Raw genomic sequence first — 21,504 nt, 5'->3', positions numbered from 1 at the left:
ATAGAGTAATGCATTGGTGCTTCAAAGAGCTAGTTCAAGCCTTCTACTATATGGAGTTGTAAGATAACTCCAAATGTTCATAGCCTTGCAAGACTTGTTGAGCATATGTAAATATGGAATCCTTATACCACCTTTCAATTTGGGTTACAAATGTTCTCCTAGGCGATGAGGTAGTTTTTTTTTTAGTATTAAAATAACCATTATTGAATTTAGATTTGTTTGTGGACAATATTTGGATCTTTCTAATGACATTGCCTATGAAAATAAGAGAGAGAAAGAAATTGGTAAGCAGTAAGGAATAAGCTTTATGATTTCTTATTACTAGAAAGTAGAGAAGTCAAGATAATAAGCTATTATATGTATCATTTGATCTCTTATTTATAACAATATGTAGTGCCCAGAGAATTGAAAAAGATCACTTGCAGTGTTCCTATTTAAAGGAGAAGCATAGAGATAACGGATATGATAATAGCGGGAGAAATTTCAGGTTAAATGAGTGCGGAGATTTCTTGGGTAGAGTTTGTTGTTGTTTTTAGAGATTGGTTCGTAGGGGGATGAAACAATGATGTAATATGAAGCCAAATTCATGAAATTGGAGTAGGGGGATGAAACAATGATGTAATATGAAGCCAAATTCACCGCACTGTCAAGGTTCACACCATAATTGATCCTTACAGTAGATGAGAAATGTTATAAATTCCTGAGAGGACTGCAAGATGAATTGAGACATCTACTGTACCGCTGAGGATTTAGGAGTTCTTGGAGCTGGTTGAGAGAGCAAGGCTGGTGGAGAATGACTTGGCTATTTCACTTTTCTCACATGATGAGCAAGACGAGATTGGGAGATGACATAACTTGGAGAGAGAGCAGTAAAAAGAGGGGTTGATTTTCAGACAACATGAGAGGATCTGAATTTAAGTTCAGTGTGGGGAGTGTACTAAAGTGTGCTCGATGTGGTAAGAGACAATGGATCGTATTTTTGGGCAACTGGACAATACTTTATATGTTGGTTGCGAGGACACCATATGATTGATTGTCTACTACAATGACAAGGGACATGATCTGGATTCAGATGGGAGCAAGCCAAGCAAGACTATATATGAAGGATTATGAGATATAGAGAATACAATGAAGGGTTTATGAGCAAAATAGATGGAAGAAGAGTGGTTGAAAGTCAAAGAAGACCTTCACATTCAGCTACACTAACACTGCCACCTAGAGCTTACAATCTGATCCAAAAGAGTAATAGAGATGCACCTCGAGGATCCACATGTAAAATTTTAATTCATATATTTATAATTGCATTTAAATTTATTGATTGATAATAATTGCATGGTATATTGAGTGATTGAATGATATATGTGAGTATGATTGCTTGAATAAATTCATGATTGATTGAATGTAATGAATGATAAGTAAGTGATCAGTATTGATTTTAAACAAATTTAAATGGATTTTTTTGTTTTCAATTGTATTGATTTATTTTATTGAATTTACGTTATTTTATTGATTTGTTTGATTATTGTTGTGCGTGAAAATGTCGCCGACGGTGATATTTTTTTAAGTTGGGGAGATTGTAAAAGCCCATTTTTTGACACAGATAAATAAATTTTTTTAGAAGTCATTATAAATTTAAATTACAAACCATATTTGTTATAGAATAGATATTATTATGTTTTAATTATAAAAACTCATCTCTTTGTAATGAATTATCTCTGATTTCAATTATTTTATGTATTTTATATTCTATGCAATTTTTATTCGATCAAAACTTATAAAAGTTGTAATATTTTGATTTTTAACTAATTTTCACAACATAAAATTTGGTGTGTGATTGATGTCGTCAATGTGAACATTTTGATTAGAATATTGAACTTTGACCGATTAAATTAGAAGCTATGACTAAATGCATAATAGATATATTTGATAGATTTCCCCGCATTTTATGATTATTATATTTCATATATAATATTGACTTACAATTCATTAGAAAACGTAACATTTGCATGTAAGAAAGATGCTAGTTGTTAACACTATAATTAATATGAATTGGGTTTTAAAATATAATATTATATGTATGAGGGTGAGCCGACGAGCTTTCTTTTAAATAAAAGGTTGACATAATCCTAACTGTAGCTTGTAATCGATTGATTGAATTACTCTTACTGGTAGAATGTGACGACTCTTAAATTATTATTGAAAGTCATATGTGAAAATAAATGAAAGATAAGCTGAGAATAACATATAAATAGATTTATAAATAACATATAGAAATAAAAAAACCACAATATTCAAGCTCAATGTTTTTCCTTGCTTTACATAATTACAATATTTACATGTTAGTGTATTGAACTGGTTGATATATAGAATTATAGATAGATATAACTAAAATCATATTTGCATTAATATTGATATAACATATCATATTAGCATGACCAATTGGGTGATAGTCCTATTTTTTATTTTTCTTATATTTTGATATATCTCTTTTAATTTTACTAATCATATTAATTTTATTATTGATTATTAAAATTTTTTATTGCTCATATTAAGTGATGATGTATATTGGCTAGGATTGAGCATAAATATTGATTCTTTTGCCTTACATTGAAAATAGTGATAGAGTTTTGGTTACTTGTTGGACAGTTAGCCTATTATGCTCATTATGTGAATTTTTATGATTTATGGCTTAGGGAAGGAGTCAAGACTAGTTGAGTGAGATTGATAGAGATTCTCATATTTTCTTTTGATTTTGTTTATATTTTTTCTTATTCTTTTGTAGTCAGGAGTTTGTGATAAAATATTAATTGCACTGATCTCGTGACTATTGTATGCTAATTTTGGAATATAATAAATTATTTTGATGTATATGATTGTTAATTGCTTTCAGTGGATAGATAAATTTATTATTTTGATGATTTATAGAAGCTTTTAGTTGATTAAATAAGAATATAAAATGTATAATTATTTCATATTTGATTCTAGGGCATTACAGAAGTCTCCAATTGATCACCATCCGATTTCACATTTTCATAAAAATCAAACATAAAAGACAAGTCTTACACTCCAGGTTTCTACACAAGGTTGTCCAACCATCTTGCGACTCCAGGTTCTTCCACGAAGTGGCCAAATCAAGCATATCACAAACATTGAGTTGATCGGAAGTGAAAAGGCATACCTCTGAGCAATAATATAGCATCTCATTCATGCAACCGCTTTAATCAGGCAAGCCCCATCCAGGCCGCCAACTATTGTGTGGATCTTCCTGCGTGCGAAGTCAAACAACAATGGCGGAGTCGAATCTTCATGCTAATCAATGGCTTGATCACAACTGGGAAGATCACAAATTATCCGCATCTTCCCCACCCACTCATCTCCCTCTCACTGCATACTTTCCGGGCCTATTCCCGATCTCCACCTCCTCCTTGAATTAGCCATATGTTCGGGCGAGGTAAATCTACCGGTGGCGTGGCGTGATTTCACGTGTGGAAGGTAGCAAGGTTGAGGTCTCTACTCTTGGATACCCTGCCGATGATTTCCACCAGAGGAGGAAGGAACAGAGATTTGTTCCGTGGGCTGCTCTCTCTCGCATGAGGAATTCTTTTTTCGCTCGATTTTGAGCGGTTTTACTTTACTAAAAAAAATAATCTAATACAGGGAGTTACGAATACATCATATATTTGCTTTACTTTTCTCAATCAACCAAACACTAAAAAGTGAAAAAAGTAAAACATTAACAATATTTTTAAATTCACTTTTCTTACAACTAAATAACCTCTTAAAGCATCAGTATTTAGTATTTATATAACATTTTTTCTAATGATATCATACGCGTAGGGCGTGGCATTGAAAACGTTTTTTTTTTTTATAATCTCTGAGGAATATTTATTCTTAAAAATACTAGTGTTTCATGCGTGGCAAATTGGCAAATTCCTTTTAGTTTCCGGTGAACGTCTCATAGGGGACGGGCTTGATTACCAAAATAATCTCTCTTGGCAACGTGGCACGTTTGAAACCGTTCTTTCTTTTCATCTGATACTATCTCTCTGTATATCCCAGCACACGTTAGGAAAATGCGCGTAATCTACTCATTTTTAATCACGCATTCAGACTAATATATCATTTAAATTTTGTATACTTTTTGAATCAATAGCAAGCAGCCATGCGCGTGAGTTTAGCTTTGTCGTATATCCATCACGCCCTTACCAAATTCACATGCCTCACAATCTCCTTCCTTGAAATATCTTACTGTAAAAATCCACCGTTCATTTAATACAAATATCAATTTCGGCGGATTCACATCGCTCTCCCGTTTACCTTCTTGCCCGGCAAATCCGCTTTTTCTTTCCCTTATTGGGAGTTGCAGCTTCCCAATCCAAAACCTTTGGGGAGAGAGAAGCCATGGAAGGGGTTATCCAGAGCAGAGGCCTTCTCTCTCTCCCCTCCAATCCCCAAGCTCGCGCCTTTCACCCCCTCCGCTCTCTTGGCGCTCGCCTATACCGCCGAAGCTCCCGCCCTACCTCCGCTCTCCCGCCGTCGATATCGGTTAGAGCCCAAAACCCCGTCGAAATACGTCATGGGTTTGGTTCCAAAACGCTGAACTCGTGGAATCTATCGGAAAGCTTGCTCTTTTCCGACTCTGTACGGAGAGCTCGAGATGGGGTTCGGATGAGTGACGTTACGCCCGGAGCTGCAGTTCCGGCGGACGGAGCTGGGTTTACGAGTCCTTCTTTGGAGAAGACCAAACCCAAGTTTCTGGGAGTCGAGACCACGACTTTAAAGAAGATTGTCCCACTCGGTCTCATGTTCTTTTGCATCCTTTTCAACTATACTATTCTGAGGGATACAAAGGATGTGTTGGTGGTGACGGCGAAGGGGAGCAGTGCGGAGATTATCCCCTTTCTCAAGACATGGGTTAATCTGCCTATGGCGGTTGGATTCATGTTATTGTACACCAAGCTTTCTAATGTTTTGTCAAAGGAGGCTCTTTTCTACACGGTTCTGCTTCCTTTCATCGCTTTCTTTGGAGCATTTGGTTTCATCTTTTATCCCTTGAATAATGTTATCCATCCCACGGCTCTTGCTGATAAGCTTCTGGCTGCCCTCGGGCCGAGCTTCCTTGGTCCGGTGGCTATTCTGAGGATTTGGAGTTTTTGCTTGTTCTATGTGATGGCTGAGCTTTGGGGGAGCGTGGTCATCTCGGTTCTGTTCTGGGGATTTGCGAATCAGGTGATGTGTTCTTCCCGTTTGAAGCTGTACTGGTTGGATCTTTTACATTTTTCAGCTATTGCACATTTTTAACTTTTTTTTTTAAAACGTCAGTATCGTTTATTGTTGCTGTTCTATTGGAAATTTTTTATTTTTTTTGTTTCATTGCTTAGGAGAGTTGGTTTCAGGTTACTTATGAGTTTTTAATCCTTTTTTTTAATCATTCTGATTCTATTGTTGTGTATCCATATTGGTTTTGGCTTGGTTAATCAAGTCTCTATGGGAGCCTGAATTAGGTTCAATAAGTTGTTAATTATGAACCAATTTAAACCTCATATAGCTCAAAGCTTGCTATGCTTTAAGTTGCTTGAAGTCTTTAGTCGTTCTTAATGAAATCTTGCCAAGTCACTTAAGAAGCAGCTTTACTCTACCCTCAATACCGAGCTATTGAATTCGCTCAAGGATTTACAAAGTTTGTTAGTAGCCTAATCGTCATCTGATTAGGGGTTCTCGCTAGAAGAACTCACCAAGAGGACTCGTCCGCCATCTAAAACTCGCTAAAAGTTCCTCATTAGCAGCCATCTATGTACATCTAACTCACCTGCTATATACCTAGGTATGTATATGTATATTTCAAGCCATGTGTTTTCCATATCAAACTATGTAGCCAATTTTAGACAAACAAATCTAGACCTTACATTTTTATAGGGGTTCACCACTCGAGCAAATGCATCGTGCGATCAATGAAACTTTATTCCACTATAGTCTTCCTTAGAATTTCTCTTTGTCATCTTTGTAACTTGGCTCAACTTGCCCTTCTTTGTATAAGGGGTTCAACTAGAATTTCTATTGATCAATTCACTAAAGGATCATTGAGGCTCAATATCTCTCTCTCTTCTCTTCTACCCTTTGGGCTTGATCTATATCTCTAGTAGATCTTTGTATATTTACATGGATATCAATAGATCCAACATCTCTTTAGATGTGGTGAGCATGAATATGTTGAAAACAAAGAACAATATTATAGAGGTCATGAAGACATGGAAAGGTTCTTCCACAATGATTGAGCTAGCCACCATGTGAACTTTGAGTAATTATAAAAAATGAAATATCATCTTACAAGGATGATCAAATGGATATGCAAACACTTTCCTCATGTCGCTTCTCTTGTTCATTCTCTCTAAAGCTTGAATAAGCTATCTCTCTATGACAGACTTCACATCAGCCCTAAAGCTAAAGCTATCCCCATAGTTGTTGTTCCAATTTATTTTAATGGTGAGCCTTATTTCTCAAAGGAGAGTACCACAAAGAATTTTCTCTCTTATTGCCCAACAAAGCTCCAGACCCAAGTTATGAATGATTTTTTAGCAAAAATCACAGAGGCTTAGTTGCAACATAAATTCAATATGTTAGGATTCTTGCAGGGAAAAGCTATACTTGATCGATTCACCACTTTGTTATGAAGTGTTCTCCTATTTGACCACTTTTTAGAAGTCGCCACTATGCTGGTGCTCGTCTTCCTTCAAGAAGCATTACCTCCTTTATGACAATTCATTAAGTTTCTCCGTGTTCATAGGCCATTGAATAATTCTTAGTTATTGTTGAACAAAAGATAGAAGCCTAATGAGTAACTCTACTGCTTTTTGAATCACTTCCAACAAGAAATGTTAGATTCCTAAGACTTGGAGCCTACAGTCTCCCACACGTCACTTATTGCTTTCAAAAATGGTAATTCATTATCACTTCGCTTGTAGCAGTTGAAGGCATTGACTAAACTGATCAAGTTGACCTACAATCACATTAACGAGGAGGTGTGCGATCGAGTGACATTGACTTAAACCTACAAATCATATTCTTTCGAAATGGCAAGGGACTCGCAATGACACCTTCTGGGAAACTTTTTTATGAGTTCTTTTGTCCACTGTTGTCCCTTGCTTAAGTGCAGTTCTGAAGTGGAAGTGTCACTCCGACTTATTTTGGTGTTACTATGATGCGGCTCCTTGTTAGAAAACAACTCAGAATTGTAAAAACGAGCAATCAAATGTAGTAGCTTTCTGAACATGATATATTTTCTCCTGTATCTCACAGATTACTACTGTTGAGGAAGCCAAAGAATTCTATCCTTTATTTGGCCTTGGAGCTAATATAGCTCTTATTTTCTCTGGTCGGACTGTGAAGTACTTCTCCAACCTGAGGAAAACATTGGGCCCTGGTGTTGATGGTTGGGCAATATCTCTTAAAGGAATGATGAGCATTGTAGTTCTTCTTGGTTTTGTGATCTGTGGAATCTACTGGGGCGTGAATAGGTTTATTGTCAATGATCCTTCTGTTCCTAGAACCGAGCGCAAAAAGAAGGTAAGCTCCATGAAAAAAAAATGTTTTTTTAATGGTTTTCTGTCTAAATACATTTTTTATTGTTTAATATTTATACTCTTCTCAGGAAAAGCCCAAGCTAGGTATGGGAGAGAGCTTGAAAGTTCTGATCTCTTCTAGATATGTGAGGGATCTGGCCACTTTGGTTGTAGCATATGGTATTAGCATCAATCTTGTTGAAGTAACATGGAAATCAAAGCTTAAGGCACAGGTAATATATCATTTAATCCTCCTTTTTTTAAAAAAATATATCATTTATGTATGAATCTATTAAATTTATTCTTGATATAAATTGGCAGTTCCCCAGCCCTAATGAGTACTCATCATTCATGGGTGATTTCTCCACCGCTACCGGCATTGCAACTTTTACAATGATGCTGCTGGGAAGAGTGATACTTAGAAAATTTGGATGGGGTGTTGCAGCCATGATTACACCTACAGTTTTGCTGCTCACTGGAGTTGGTTTCTTCTCTCTAATTTTGTTTGGCGAGCCACTTGTCCCTTTATTGGCACAAGTTGGCATGACTCCTCTTCTTGCAGCTGTTTATGTTGGTGCACTACAGAATATTTTCAGTAAAAGTGCAAAATACAGCTTGTTTGATCCTTGCAAGGAAATGGCTTATATACCTTTGGATGAAGAGATGAAGGTATGCTTAACTTTTTCGAGATCGGTCTTCTCTAAACTTAGCTCAAATGAGTTTTCTCGAAATTTAGTTCAGTGTTATGAGTACAGATTAATAAGCTAAGAATTAATGAAGGAAACAATTATTTTTTTCTAATTTTCCATCAATTTTACATTCTGTGTGGGTGGGAACAGGGATATTCTGATGCGGAGCATGTAAAGACCCAAGGGAGCAGCATACGTCCATTTCTCATTTTGCTTGCAATACCATTACTAGTTTATTGCTTTATTACTTCTACCATTATAAAATACTTTCTATCACTACCTTCTGTTTTTATTTCTTTAGCATTAGCTGAATACAACCATAGAAAATATATAAGAAGTATTACTTATGGAGGAATTACAGAGAATATTACTGAATTACCAGCTTACTGTTCTATTCTTTATCTTTCCCTGCTTTACCTACATTCTATGATTACCTCCATTAGTTGGTATCAGAGCTTAGGCTCTCGAAACATGATAGATTGCAGCAAAAGGGCAACTGGCAAAGATGATCGTAACTTAGATGCCTTGTGGTCATCTTAGATGAAGGTTACACATCAAATCGAGGAATTAACTTCTGAATTCTTTCGTTTTATTGTCGAAATGTGCAACGTGCTCTAGTATCTAAAGGTGCATTTGGGGACACGTCTAGTTAACCACACTGTAGTAGGAACAACCATACTGGCTACTCAACGTGGTCACATTACAGATTATAATGTGAGATGGGCCTCCCATTTTGTTGTAGAAATCTCGAACTCTGAAGATGAAATTACCTTTTCTGACCAATTTGGTGAACTAATTGATTATGATGCTAAGAAACATCCTAGGGAGAACTATCAGCATCGCAGACCTCACATGTACAATCATAATCACCATGAATTCAAGCCAAGTTAGACATCCCATTTTTCGACGTCCAACTGCATATCGAAGACTATCTTGACTAGGAGCGAGTTATTGAAACATTTTTTTAGTACATGAAAATTGCTCCATTAAAATAGGTTAAATATGTGACCTGTCGTTTGAAGGGAGGTGCAAGTGCTTGGTGGGTTCAATTGCTTCAGTCACGACGACAGGAAGGAAAAGGTGCAGTCGATAGTTGGTAAGTACTAATTATAAATAGAAGTTGTACTTGTGTTGCCAAAATTGCAGCCAAGGAAGCCACACATTGAATGAATACACTGAAGAACTCTATCGGTTGAGTGCTCAAAATAACCTCAACGAATTCCCCAACAAACTTGTAGCTAGGTATATCAGCAGTCTCAGAGAAGCCCTACAGGATAAGCTTGAATTGAACTCTGTTTGGTTCCATTAAAGGCTGTAAATTTTGCTTTAAAGGTCGAGACCCAGTTCTCGTCATTCCCGTAGTTCTAATAGTTTACAATTCAATGAAATGGATTCAAATACTCATAAGAGTGGAATTCCTACTGCCAAACCCAGACATCCCCTTCAATGTCAACAATCCTACCATCCAACAAAAAATTCGATTATTGATCATTTGATCTTAAACTTCAATCCAAAGGGAAAGCTCCTATGCGGGATAGTTCATATTCAAAACTCACTACCTTAAAATTTTTAGATGCTTCCAACTAGGTCATAAATTTAATGAATGTCATACTTGACAACAACTCAAACTAATGGAAGCTGCAGGCAAAAATGAAACCCTTGCTATTGAAGTGGATAATGAACCAATAATTGAAGATATTATTGGTGATGATGGCGAAACACTTGTTTGTGTAATGGAAAAGTTGTTATTGGCACCAAGGCAACCCAACTGCTCTCAGTGAAACGCATTATTCAAGACACGATGTATGATCAAGGGTGAAGTTTGTGAACTTATTATCGATAGTAGTTGTACTAAGAATATTATTTCTTGCTTAGTAGTGCATGTTTTATAGCTTCAAACCACCAAAAATCCAAACCTTTATTTAACAAAAAATTTTTATTAAGAAAAAAAGAAGGGGTACAAAGTCATCAGACCAACATCCTTGGATACAAACAGTAGTGACCCAAAACAACCAAACAGAGCAAAATAATCAACGAAAGGGGACTCAAGAATGGAGGCCCCCAGCACCAGCCTAGCAGCCATGCACAGATCATCCATAGGTGGTAGTAAACGATTGCAATCCATCCAACACCGAGGCACCCCGGTTGTTGACTAGCTTAGCCACGAAGGGGCAGTAGGGGCCTCCTCCTCATCGTCCAGAAAACCGCCAAAAACCATCGACGAAAACGTGCGAGCCAAATCACAGACCATATATCTTTTTGCCTTTCCTTCATTGCTTATTACCATTTTTAAATTGAAACACCACGAATAACAGGACGGTCTTGCTCGACATGATGAAAGTCAGTTTCATCCTCACTAGAAGGGGAAGAGAGTGAGTCCTCTAAAATCAACCAATCATTTTGAACCAAAACAGAGTTTTTCGCAGATTTAGCCACATGCTTTTTCAACTCACTATTAGACATGATCGAAATAGGAATATTGACAAAGTTAACATTGCCCACACGCCCATCATACGAATGTAAAACTAATTGATCATCGAGCACAGCAGGCGCCTCAGCCATAGCTAAATTAACTGAAGAGGAGCTAGCATCCTGAATAACGGGGCTCATAGGGGACGGGTCATCACAACCAGGAGACTCAAAAATAGGAGAATTAGAAGAACCAGACAGCTCAGCGACCGCAGGAGGCACCTCAGCCATAGACAAACCGCACTAAGCAGGCACAAATTTCGCACAAGACAAAACATGGATTGAATTAACATCACAATTCACAACACCACCAGCACTAACACAAAGCCTAGGGGCCTGGGCTACAGACTCAAACCCAACCACAGAGTCCACAAGGGCTAATTTAGTAATAGGAATAACATGTGAATCACAAATAGTATGAGCAGACACAGGGTCAGCAGGGGAGAGTTCAGAGGTAGATGCAGGCTCAATAACAGGCTTACGCGCAACACCTTCAATCGCATGTGAAGGGGAAAAAACAATTGGGCCATCACCTTCAATAGACTGACCCAAAGGTTTAGGAGCAACCAAATCCACAAAACCACCATCATCAGCATTTTCCACATAAACATAAACATTTTTAACAGTAATAGAAGGCTTCGAAGAAGAAACATGATTGAGAACATAAGGAGAAGAGCGACATTCACCCCGTTTGTGCCCAATGGCCTTACACAACCTCACAGAATGGTGGAAACACCTCCATTTGCACATGTTGAATTAACCCGAATGCTCAGAACCCTTCCAAACTTTATCAGAGTAGAGTTTCGTAATATCCAATTCCACCAGAACACGCGCCAGTGAAGGCCGCGAGCCAACAGAGGTGGCCGAATTGATTTTAAGGGGGGCGGCCAAATAAAGAGCCCAAAACATGAAGGATCTTGGGAGCAAAAAGATGTGGCCGAAGGTTAGGGAAGGAGACCCATATGGGGATGACTGGTGATTCCATACCAATATCAAGGGTAGACAACCATTTAGTGATTTTCATGTAGCAATTGAAAACCAGGTAAAAACGATGGCAAAGAATATTACTATAATCTATGTCATTAGACAATTTAATCAACACATGAGACGTATCCAGTAAGGTAATCGAAAACTAGGGTGGTGAGAAGCTTAAGGTTAAAGAAAAAGCGTCAGATAGAATCTAAACTAGGGTGGTGAGAAGGAAAAAATCCCACCAAAGCAAACTGGAAAGGAGCGGCTAAAGAAGCGATCTCCTCCTCAGAGATCCAAACAACAGGTAAACCACGGAAAGAGCTCATTTTGAGAGGCGAGAAACGAACGACCAACGCATTACCATATAAAACATCCAAAAACGAATGATACATCTTAGATCCATCTTAAAAACCAGGATCCAAGAGCCTATTCGAGGTCATTCCGACCACCTAGGCCAAAAGAAACAAAGCGCGGCAGCAAAATTAAGAAAAAGGTAAAAGAAACTCCCCTCAAACCAGAGAAAGTCCAACAACATGAAGAATGCCCGAAGAAAATTGGGCGAAGCGGGGCGGGAGGCCGACCTGCCGGAGAAACCTAAGCACGCAGCGGAGGAAACCCTAGCGGTAGGGAAAATTAGAAAAAGCACATACAATTATACCAAAAATCCAAACCTTTACAAAATTAGTTCGATCAAAAAAGGGTTTGGTATAATGATATCTGAGAAGTACCGAATTTCATTTTCTATTGACCAACATTACATTTGTGAAGTTCTCTGTGATGTGCTTGACATGGATGTTTATCGTCTTATATTTTGGGTAGGCCATGACAGTTTGATTTTGGGGCAATTCATGATTGTTGTATGAATACCTATTTGTTTGATTGGAAAGGAAAGAGATTGCGTCTCATCTCGCACTTGATTGAAACTAATACCTATGTGGTATTTGGTTAAGCTGTGATGCACATTTGTGTCTGGGTCATCTCTTCTTCAATCCCAGAAAGAGTCATTTGCCCTCCTAGATTTGGTTATACAAGAATTGAACCCGAAAAGTTATCTTAAATCCATGTCTGTTGAATTACAGAACTTACTAGAGCAATTTGCTGATGTGGCACCCAATGATTTACCTCCAGGATTGCCGCCTTTATGAACCCTACAACGTCACATTGACTTCACACCAGGAGCTACCCTTCCTAACCTTGAACATTATAAGATGAGTCATATGGAGTAAGTCATTTTGCAGAAATTGGCTGATGACTTTTTGTCCAAACAACTGATTCAGCCTAGCTTGAGCCCTTGTGTTGTACCTGCATTACTCTAAGGACGGAAGTTGGAGAATGTGTGTCGACAACTGATTTATCAATAAAATCACTATAAAATTTAGATTCCCAATCTAAGCTGTTTGATAAACTTTTTGATTCCTCAATCTTTTCTAAATTGGACTCATGTAGTGGGTACTATCATATTCGAATCCGAGCGGAGGATGAATGGAAAACAACGTTTAAAATGTGTGAAGGTCTACACAAATGGAATATGATGTCGTTTGGGTTATATAATGCTCCATCCACCTTTATGATGCTTATTAACGAGGTATTAAAACCCATCTTAAATAAATATTATGTTGTTTACTTTGACGACATCCTCATCAATAGTTATAAATTTGGCGGACCACCTTCAACACCTGCAAGCGATATTTGAATTACTACGTCAAAACAACTTGTACATCAACATTCTCAAATGTGAAATTGCTCAATCCCATGTATATTTCTTTGCTTCATTATATCAAGTAATGGTGTTCATGTTGACTCGAGAAAGGTTTCTATGATTACTAAGTGGCCAATGCCACATTCTCTCTTTGATTTTCATAGCTTTCATGAGCTTGCAAACTTCTGTTAAAGATTTATTCATGGGTTTAGCATTATCATGACATCGATTACCAACCTCTTGAAGGCCAAAACATTTTTTTGGGGCAGCGAGCAACAATAAAGTCTTTACACCATTAAGTAGCTCTCAGCACAACACCTATCCTTGCACTGTCGAATTTCAACAAATAATTCCATGTTGACACTGATGCTTCGAGAAAGGGTATAGGTGCTGTGCTTTCACAAAACAAACACGCTATTGAATTTTTTATTGAAAATTTAAGTGACTCGTACAAAATGGGTTGCATACGAACAAGAACTTTATGCAGTCATTTATACCTTATAGCAGTGGGAGCATTATCTATTGCATCAAAACTTTGTTCTATGCAATGATGACTAAGCACTATAATATATCACTTCTCAAAAAACCATTAGCAGAATGCATGCTTGCTGGATTATTTATCTACAGAAATTTACCTTTGTACTTCAACTCAACTCAGGTTTTCAGAACAGAGTTGCGGACACACTCAATAGACGTTCAACTCTCATTACACAACTAAATACATAAATTTCAGGCGTTGCTTACTTAAAAGAACTTTTTGCCACAAATAAAGATTTTAGCAATATGTATGGCTCACATGTACTTCTGTATACTTCCGGCTAGCGTGATACTGCATTCTCTATTTGTCATGGTTTTCTATTCAAACATAACCTCCTATGTATTCCTATTTTATCTTGGCGACAACAATTGATTAAAGAACTTGACTTTAACGGGCTCGTAGCTCATGTGGGGTGTGATAAGTCTATCGAACAACTTAAGCTACAATTTTTCCTGCCTATGCAAAGAGATGTTTCCTACTTCAGTGAGCGTTGTTCGATTTATCAACAATATAAAGGCAACGGGCATAATACTGGTTATATACGCCTCTCCTTATTCTTGATTCAATTTGGGAGGATTTGAGTCTCGATTTTGTTTTCGGTTCACCTTGCACAAAATGTGGCTTTGATTCCATCATGGTTGCCGTAGATAGATTCTAAAAAATGTTTCACTTTATTGCTTGTAAGAAGACTTTCGATGCCCTTCACATTGCAGGTTTTTTTTTTCATGAAATTGTTTGTCTACATGGCATACCATGGAGCCTAACTTCTGATCGTGATATAAAATTCATTAGTTATTTTTGGTGTGAGCTTTGTAAATAAATGAACACTACTTTATAACTTAGCTCTATCTATCATCCTCAATTCGACAGTCAAACAAAAATGCTCAATAGGACTCTTGGTAATATGCTGAGATACTTAGTTCAAGACCACCCAAGAAATATACTTAGTTCTAGACCGCTCAATAAGTTGCAGCCCATTTAGTATTGTTTACACTAAGCTCCCAATCATATATTTGATGTCACCATTTTATCTAAATGTCACAATAAATAAGCCTTTGGTATTGCTACATAATTCTCTAGCATGCTGCTTGATGTTCGCAGTTAGCCTTTGGCTTCTAATGATACTTACAAGAGCAAGTAGACCAACACCATCGTCACAAGGTGTTCCACCTAGGCGAGTTAGTTATGGTCTGTTGACCATACCTGTTAACGACGAATGGCGCACCATGGCACAAAGGTCCCTTTGGAGCCATGGTGCATAGTGCACGGCGCGGTGCACGCCATTTTGAACATGGTACAAATTATATAAAAATTATAAAATAATAAGCATGAATATGAAATATCATTAAAAATGAAAGGCAAGCTATCATAATAATGAAATACAATACATATATAAGTTTGACTAAGTAACATTCAAATATCTCATAATTTAAATATTACAATATTTTTTTTAAAGATCAAACAAAAATTTAATCTACTCTTCTTGGGAATCATCATCATCATTAAATGTTAAAAAAGCTTTATTATCTTCATCAATATTCTCCTACTTCATAATCCTATTCATCACCCTCATCATCCTCATTCTCAATAACAACATGATACCTAATTGAAGATTCATTCTCTTTCCCTTTAGATCTTTTTTGAATATTATATCTTTTATTATAAACACTAGTAGCCTTAGCAGTACTTGTTCAAGTTAAATCTTCATCTCCAGCAATAAAGTCATTTTCTTCATCAGACTCATCATCTAATTTTCCTGTTAGCCATTCATTTGCATCATTTATCTCAATCAAAGAAATAGGATTAATCACATCACGATGATTGAATCTCCGAATCAGTACTCTATTATATTTCACATAAACTAAATCCTTTAAGCGACCATAATACAATTTGCTTCTTCGTTTGCTATGAAGCTGTAATTAAAATATTATTACATTACTATATTATGAACATATATAAAAAAGCAACACATACATTGTAAAATACTTACATGTTCAAAAATACTCACATTGCGTTCGCATCCAAATGAACTACATGTTAGACTTAGGACTTTAATAGCAAAGTTTTGTAAATTGGGAGCTCCTTATCCATATGCCAACCACCAATGAGCTGGAAGAAATGATTTTTTTTTCAATATTATATACTTGCAAATCAGTCTTAATTTTTTCGTAAATAATGATACCTGGATATCGAGTAGTTCTTTATCTTACAGCTGGAGGAATATCAAATAGTCATTCACCCTAATGTATAAACTTAATTCATTACTGATTTTATCTTCTTCAGCTACATCTTGAGATAATCTTTCAATACATTGATAAAGACCATCAGTTATTTTCTTATCTTTGGCAATATCAGGGTTATTAAAAAAATATTCAGGATTTAAAAATGTCCCACTGCATGTAGAGGCCGGTGTAATTACACTTCCCATTTTCTATCAATTATTTTAAAAATTTGATCATACTTATCACTGTTATTGAAGCTTGCAGCAATTGCATTTTTTGCTCTATCAATTGTTTCATATATGTAAGCAATTGGGGGCTTCTTCTCTCCATCAATCAATCTAAGAACTTTTAATAAAGGATCAGCTATTTTTAAGGCATACACTATAGTGTTCCAAAATGATTGCTGTAAGATTGTATGTTGAGATTGTTTTGCTTTAGCCTCTTTCGCATAAGGACCCAAGATAAACTCCTCACATGTAAACATTTTCTTCAAGTTCAGTTGTTGATGAAAACGTTGTAAAGTTAAGAAAGTTGTTGCAAAACGAGTCTTTGTGGGTTTGATAAGTGCTCTTTAATTTGTGCACCTTCTCATTAACTTAAGTAAGCGAGTCCTAGAATATATAAAGCTGTGTACTGCCACCTCTTTCTCAAAGCATCACCTTAGCTTTTGAATTTTGAAAATGCCCTCCATTATTAAATCCAAACAGTGAGCAACACAAGGAGTCTAATAAATGTGAGGATATTTGTCTATCAATAATTTTATTGTTATGTCATTATAATTTAAGTTAAGATATATAAAAATTCTTCATGAAATAACATAGTTTTAAAATAAAATTTGTGACAAACCTGCAAGAACATTTTCGGATGCATTATCAGTGACGACTTGGATCACATTATGTGGTCCAATAACCTTGATGTACTTGCAAAAAAGTTCAAACATTTTCATAGCATTCTTGGAGAAAGAACTAGAATCAATTGACTCTATGAATGCGCAACCTCTTGGACAATTAACAAGAAAATTGATTAAGCTTTTCCCATTCCTCGACGTCCATGCATCTGCCATTAGAGAACAACCATATCGTACACAATCTCTTGATGATGTCATAATAGCTCATGTGTATGTCCAACTTTCTTCAAACAAGTAACTCGTACCTCATGATAACTAAGAGGTTTCATACCAGGTCCAAACTGCCCAAGTGCCTCCACCATAGCAGGAAAACTATCATAGTTTATAATATTAAATGGAATCTCAACATCGTATACCATCTACTGAACACTTGAATAATCCTTCCCCTCATTTCTTTTTTAGCTGCATCAATTTCTTTGCTAAACTGACATTTTCTATGTTTTACTACATCTTCAGAATTTGGTGTAAGGAAAGTATCTAATGGACCTTTAGGTCGTGATGTTTTGAAGATAGCTGTCGATGTCGAACTTTGACTAGATGTGTTAGATTTATTTGTCCGCAACATTTTAGATGGTTTAGCAACTAAAATATCATCTGTGGTCACATCAAAGTCTTATCATTCTCCTTCAGCAAGGTTGACATTTGATAGGTCATTAAATTGTTCCTTTAAATTCTTTTTTTCAACATGGATGCCTTAATTTCAGACTTCACGTGCTCTGAATAGTTAGCGCAAGACCTTGCATTCCTAAAACCCCAACGAGGTGTTGTTTGTGGCGTGTAATTCCTCCTTTTGTTATTTTACCACAAAAAAATGCATGCCACATTGTTGTTATCAGATTCATTTGTTAGTATAACATATTTTCATGCTAGATCTTTTTTTAAAGATTGAACTGAATCTAACATTTATAATCACCTAAAAGCAAACAAATTTAGATAAAGAAATATAATATTGTCTAAGAAACATAATATGCCGGGCTGTCAGGGATCCAAGGGGCATTGCCCCCTGGCGGGGTTTGACCTGCCCAGTTAGGTCGCGGTGTCAAGGGGCAGCGCCCTTGCGGGGGTTTATATGTCGTTTGTATGGAAAAGTACCGAGCATGTACCTAGCAGTACCGTGCATGTACCTAGCGATACCGAGCATGCACATAGCGGTACCGAGCATATCTGTTAAGTTGTAAATTCTTATAAGAAATAGCCGTGCAAAACAACAGAGCTGTGCGAAACTGACGGATTGACAGAGGTTGCAAATCAGAGTCAACTGGTAAGATTTTTTTATTAGAACAGACGGAGGGGGCGGATTTGGCGGAAGCACTGCTCTGCGGGACGATTCGGTGGAAGCATCGACTTCGACTTTGGGACAGATTCGACTGGATTCGGCGGAAGCAGCGAATGCGGCGAACAGAAAACCTTCGACTTCGGGATAGATTCAACGACTTCGACTTAGGGACTGCGGTATGTGTTCAGCGGATGCAGCAAATAGAAAATCTTTCGTGAAATTAGGACAACGAACAATCATTTATCTTAAAATATAAATATATTTTTAAATAAAAAAATATTCATAAGTATAATGAAATTTAAAAATAATTTGGCGTGCTATTTTGTGCCGTGCGCCATGCGCCATAGCTCACATGTGGCACAAATAGCGCGCGCTATTTTAAACACATGCGTCTCGCCATGAACATGGAGCTGTAGGTGTGCCGCGCCGTGCCGTGCGCCATGGCACGCTCTATTTTGCGCCATTGACAACTATCCTGCTGACATCGCGAATTTCCACCTAGCACATATTCAAAGGTGGGCCCCCTGAAGATCGGACCTATTTCAATCTAAAAGAAGATCAATGGCAATGCTTATGTCATTGATTCGCCCAAACATCTTCCGGCGGCATTTACTGTTGCTGGCATTTACTTTTTATCCTGTTGATGAATCCCACTGATAACAGCTTAGTAGACTTGAGCTCTTCCAGCGTGGGGGCAACATGATGGGGAGCATGTTAAGTCCCAAGGGAGCAGCTTACCTCCATTTCTCAGTTTGCTTGCAATAGTGGTTTATCGCGTTATTACTTTTACTGTTATACAGTACTTTGTACAACTACCTTCTGTTTTGTAAGATCATTTTTATTTAAAAACATTTCTATACAGTGCTTTCTACCACTACCCAAGGGAGCAGCAGACCTCCATTTAAGTGGAAATTAATTTTTATTTAAGAGTTTCATATCCTAGAAAATGCATGATAAAAACCACCAAAGTCTGATTGTATGACTGAGAGTTGTGCGGTGTAAGACCAATTTTCAGGTTTCATATCATTATTGAACATGTTAAACCTGATCTTTAGCACATTTTTATGTATTGAACTTGACCTGCGCCATGTTTCCTCAAATTTGATTGTCACTAGCGAAAATTGAGATAGTTTATGCATATTAATAGCTAGGGAAGACATTATTTCTGAGCACTAAAGGTTTTAATTTTTATCATTTTCTTAAACATTATTTCAGGTTAAAGGGAAAGCAGCCATTGATGTTGTTTGCAATCCCTTGGGAAAGTCAGGTGGTGCTTTGATTCAACAGTTCATGATATTAACATTTGGCTCTCTAGCAAACTCTACTCCCTATCTTGGAGGAATACTATTGGTAATTGTTCTTGCTTGGTTGGGGGCTGCCAGATCTCTGGATTCCCAATTCTCTCCATTAGCCAAACAAGAGGTAGAGAAAGAGAGGGTGAAGGAAAAGGCCAAGGAACCTGTGATTGAAGTTTCTGCAAAAGAAGTTAGTAGCTTGGTGGAGAAGGAAGATAATGGTTCTCTTGCTGAACCTAAATCATCAAATGGTTCAGCTTTGCAACAGAAAACAGCTTCAGAGCCTGAAACCCCCAGCCAACTTCCGCAGTAAGGATTCCTTCAGAAATTTTCGGGTCTCAATACCCTGAAAGGTTGGTTTAGATATTCAAATGATTCTGGGAAAGATATGATGATTAGGTGATGCATAAACTTACAATCATCATGTAGTGATAGTAGTGGGAGGTATAGTAGTGATTTCTTTGTCTGTTTTTGAAATGAAATAAACTGACTTAGCACTTATAGTAGTGATTTCTTTCTGTTTTTGAAATGAAATAAACTGTCTTAGCAATTACTTCATTCATGCATGTACTTTTATCGATCAGTCTTTGAGAATCACTGTTGTTACATTTGTAATTTTTTTGTTAAACATCTTAGCAGAGATGCGTCAAAGTTATTTTTCTTCCACTTCTGATGTCATATTTTTCTTAGTTTTATGTTGGCTATCACAGGGGAATAAAAATAAAAAATCAAATTAGACGCCTTAGCTCGCTTGCAGACCGATGTGCTTCGTGCGATCTCTCCACACCGCTCCAGCCATGCTCCACACGATCTATGCACGACTCCATACTCCACTCGCATTGTTAAAACAAGAATGAGGCGAGAGGCTTCGTTCTTATTCCTCCCTCACGCATGCAACTACCGCATAAAGCCCTATCTTCGGTTGTGCCAAACTCCAAACATCAAAATCCCGAGCTCCCTCGTGCCCTTTGTTGAAATCCACGAACTCCTCGCAGCTCATACCCGCTTTCGGCAACATCTCATGTTCTTTCTCACTATCGAAGACTCCCATCCGACTTCTAATCTCGCAAGCAAGTCGAATCCCGCGCCTGCCTCTTCCTTTGCTCCCATATAGAACCCCACTGTGCTGATCTCCTTTGATGCAGACATTCGGCCCGCCTCTTCCTTTGCTCAACCAACCAAACCCTGATGCCTTTCCTCCATCTGACACCAACGCTCCAAGCCAAACCCAGCCCTAGCCTCCATTTCTTCCCTCTACCCATCCTCTGCCTTCTAGCCATGGATTCCCTGCACCTGTCGAGTCTTCATGATCCAAGCTGTCTCCCTGCTCAACCCGTTCGAAGACCAAGAGCCGCACCACCTCTCTGCCTCTTCCGTCTCATAGCCCGAACACAATCCATCCACCACTGCTTGCCGTGACATCCAACATTGACAGTGCACATCTTTCTTGATGTGGTGGATTTTTGTGTGGTAGGATTGAAGACTACAATTGCGGTGTCATCCAATACTGATAGTGCACGTCTTTCTTGACGTGGCAGTAAGGCTAAGACTTCCTAAATTTCCACTAAATGAGAAAATGTTAGGATGCTGCTGAAATTTTGATTAACATGGGATTTAATATCAACAAAATGATAGGGAACATAATTTAAGGTGAACAACAGGGAACCATAAAGTTTAAAATGCATAATTAGATTAAAAAATGTGAACACTAAATGATAATTCAATTCATTTAAACAGGTATAAATGAACGAGCATGGTACTTGTAGTGGGAAACCTTCGAACATGAGCAACTGCAGACAACATCAGTCGTAGAAAAGAGCACAAGTACTGTGAGAGCTCGTTCCTTTGATTTGTTTCTCTGTAGATGTGATTTTCGTC

The 21,504-nt window shown here is 37.4% G+C and overlaps 1 protein-coding gene across 1 annotated transcript; it reads left to right on the top strand.

Annotated features, from left to right (window-relative positions):
* The first annotated feature begins 4,301 nt into the window (after positions 1–4,301).
* Positions 4,302–20,241, top strand: LOC110102036 (plastidic ATP/ADP-transporter). Its single transcript, XM_020830178.2, has 5 exons — positions 4,302–5,229; positions 7,297–7,563; positions 7,649–7,792; positions 7,881–8,228; positions 19,547–20,241. Exons 1-5 carry the CDS (start codon positions 4,402–4,404, stop codon positions 19,937–19,939), a joined length of 1,980 nt encoding a protein of 659 aa, XP_020685837.1. The 5' UTR covers positions 4,302–4,401; the 3' UTR covers positions 19,940–20,241.
* The last annotated feature ends 1,263 nt before the right edge of the window (positions 20,242–21,504 follow it).

The sequence above is a fragment of the Dendrobium catenatum genome, unplaced genomic scaffold, assembly GCF_001605985.2.
Source record: "Dendrobium catenatum unplaced genomic scaffold, ASM160598v2 fragScaff_scaffold_1021, whole genome shotgun sequence".
In the NCBI taxonomy this organism is placed as follows: Eukaryota; Viridiplantae; Streptophyta; class Magnoliopsida; order Asparagales; family Orchidaceae; genus Dendrobium; species Dendrobium catenatum.
The sequence above is the reverse complement of the archived record's forward strand: the minus strand, read 5'-3'. Positions and strand labels throughout refer to the sequence as shown.

What these genes read in the sequence shown, in the direction of transcription:
- LOC110102036 (XM_020830178.2), top strand. Translation starts at nt 4,402, where the DNA reads ATGGAAGGGGTTATCCAGAGCAGAGGCCTTCTCTCTCTCCCCTCCAAT. An exon ending in TCTGGGGATTTGCGAATCAG is followed by an intron (nt 5,230 to 7,296) that starts GTGATGTGTTCT and finishes TGTATCTCACAG; the next exon opens with ATTACTACTGTTGAGGAAGC. An exon ending in CTTTGGATGAAGAGATGAAG is followed by an intron (nt 8,229 to 19,546) that starts GTATGCTTAACT and finishes ACATTATTTCAG; the next exon opens with GTTAAAGGGAAAGCAGCCAT.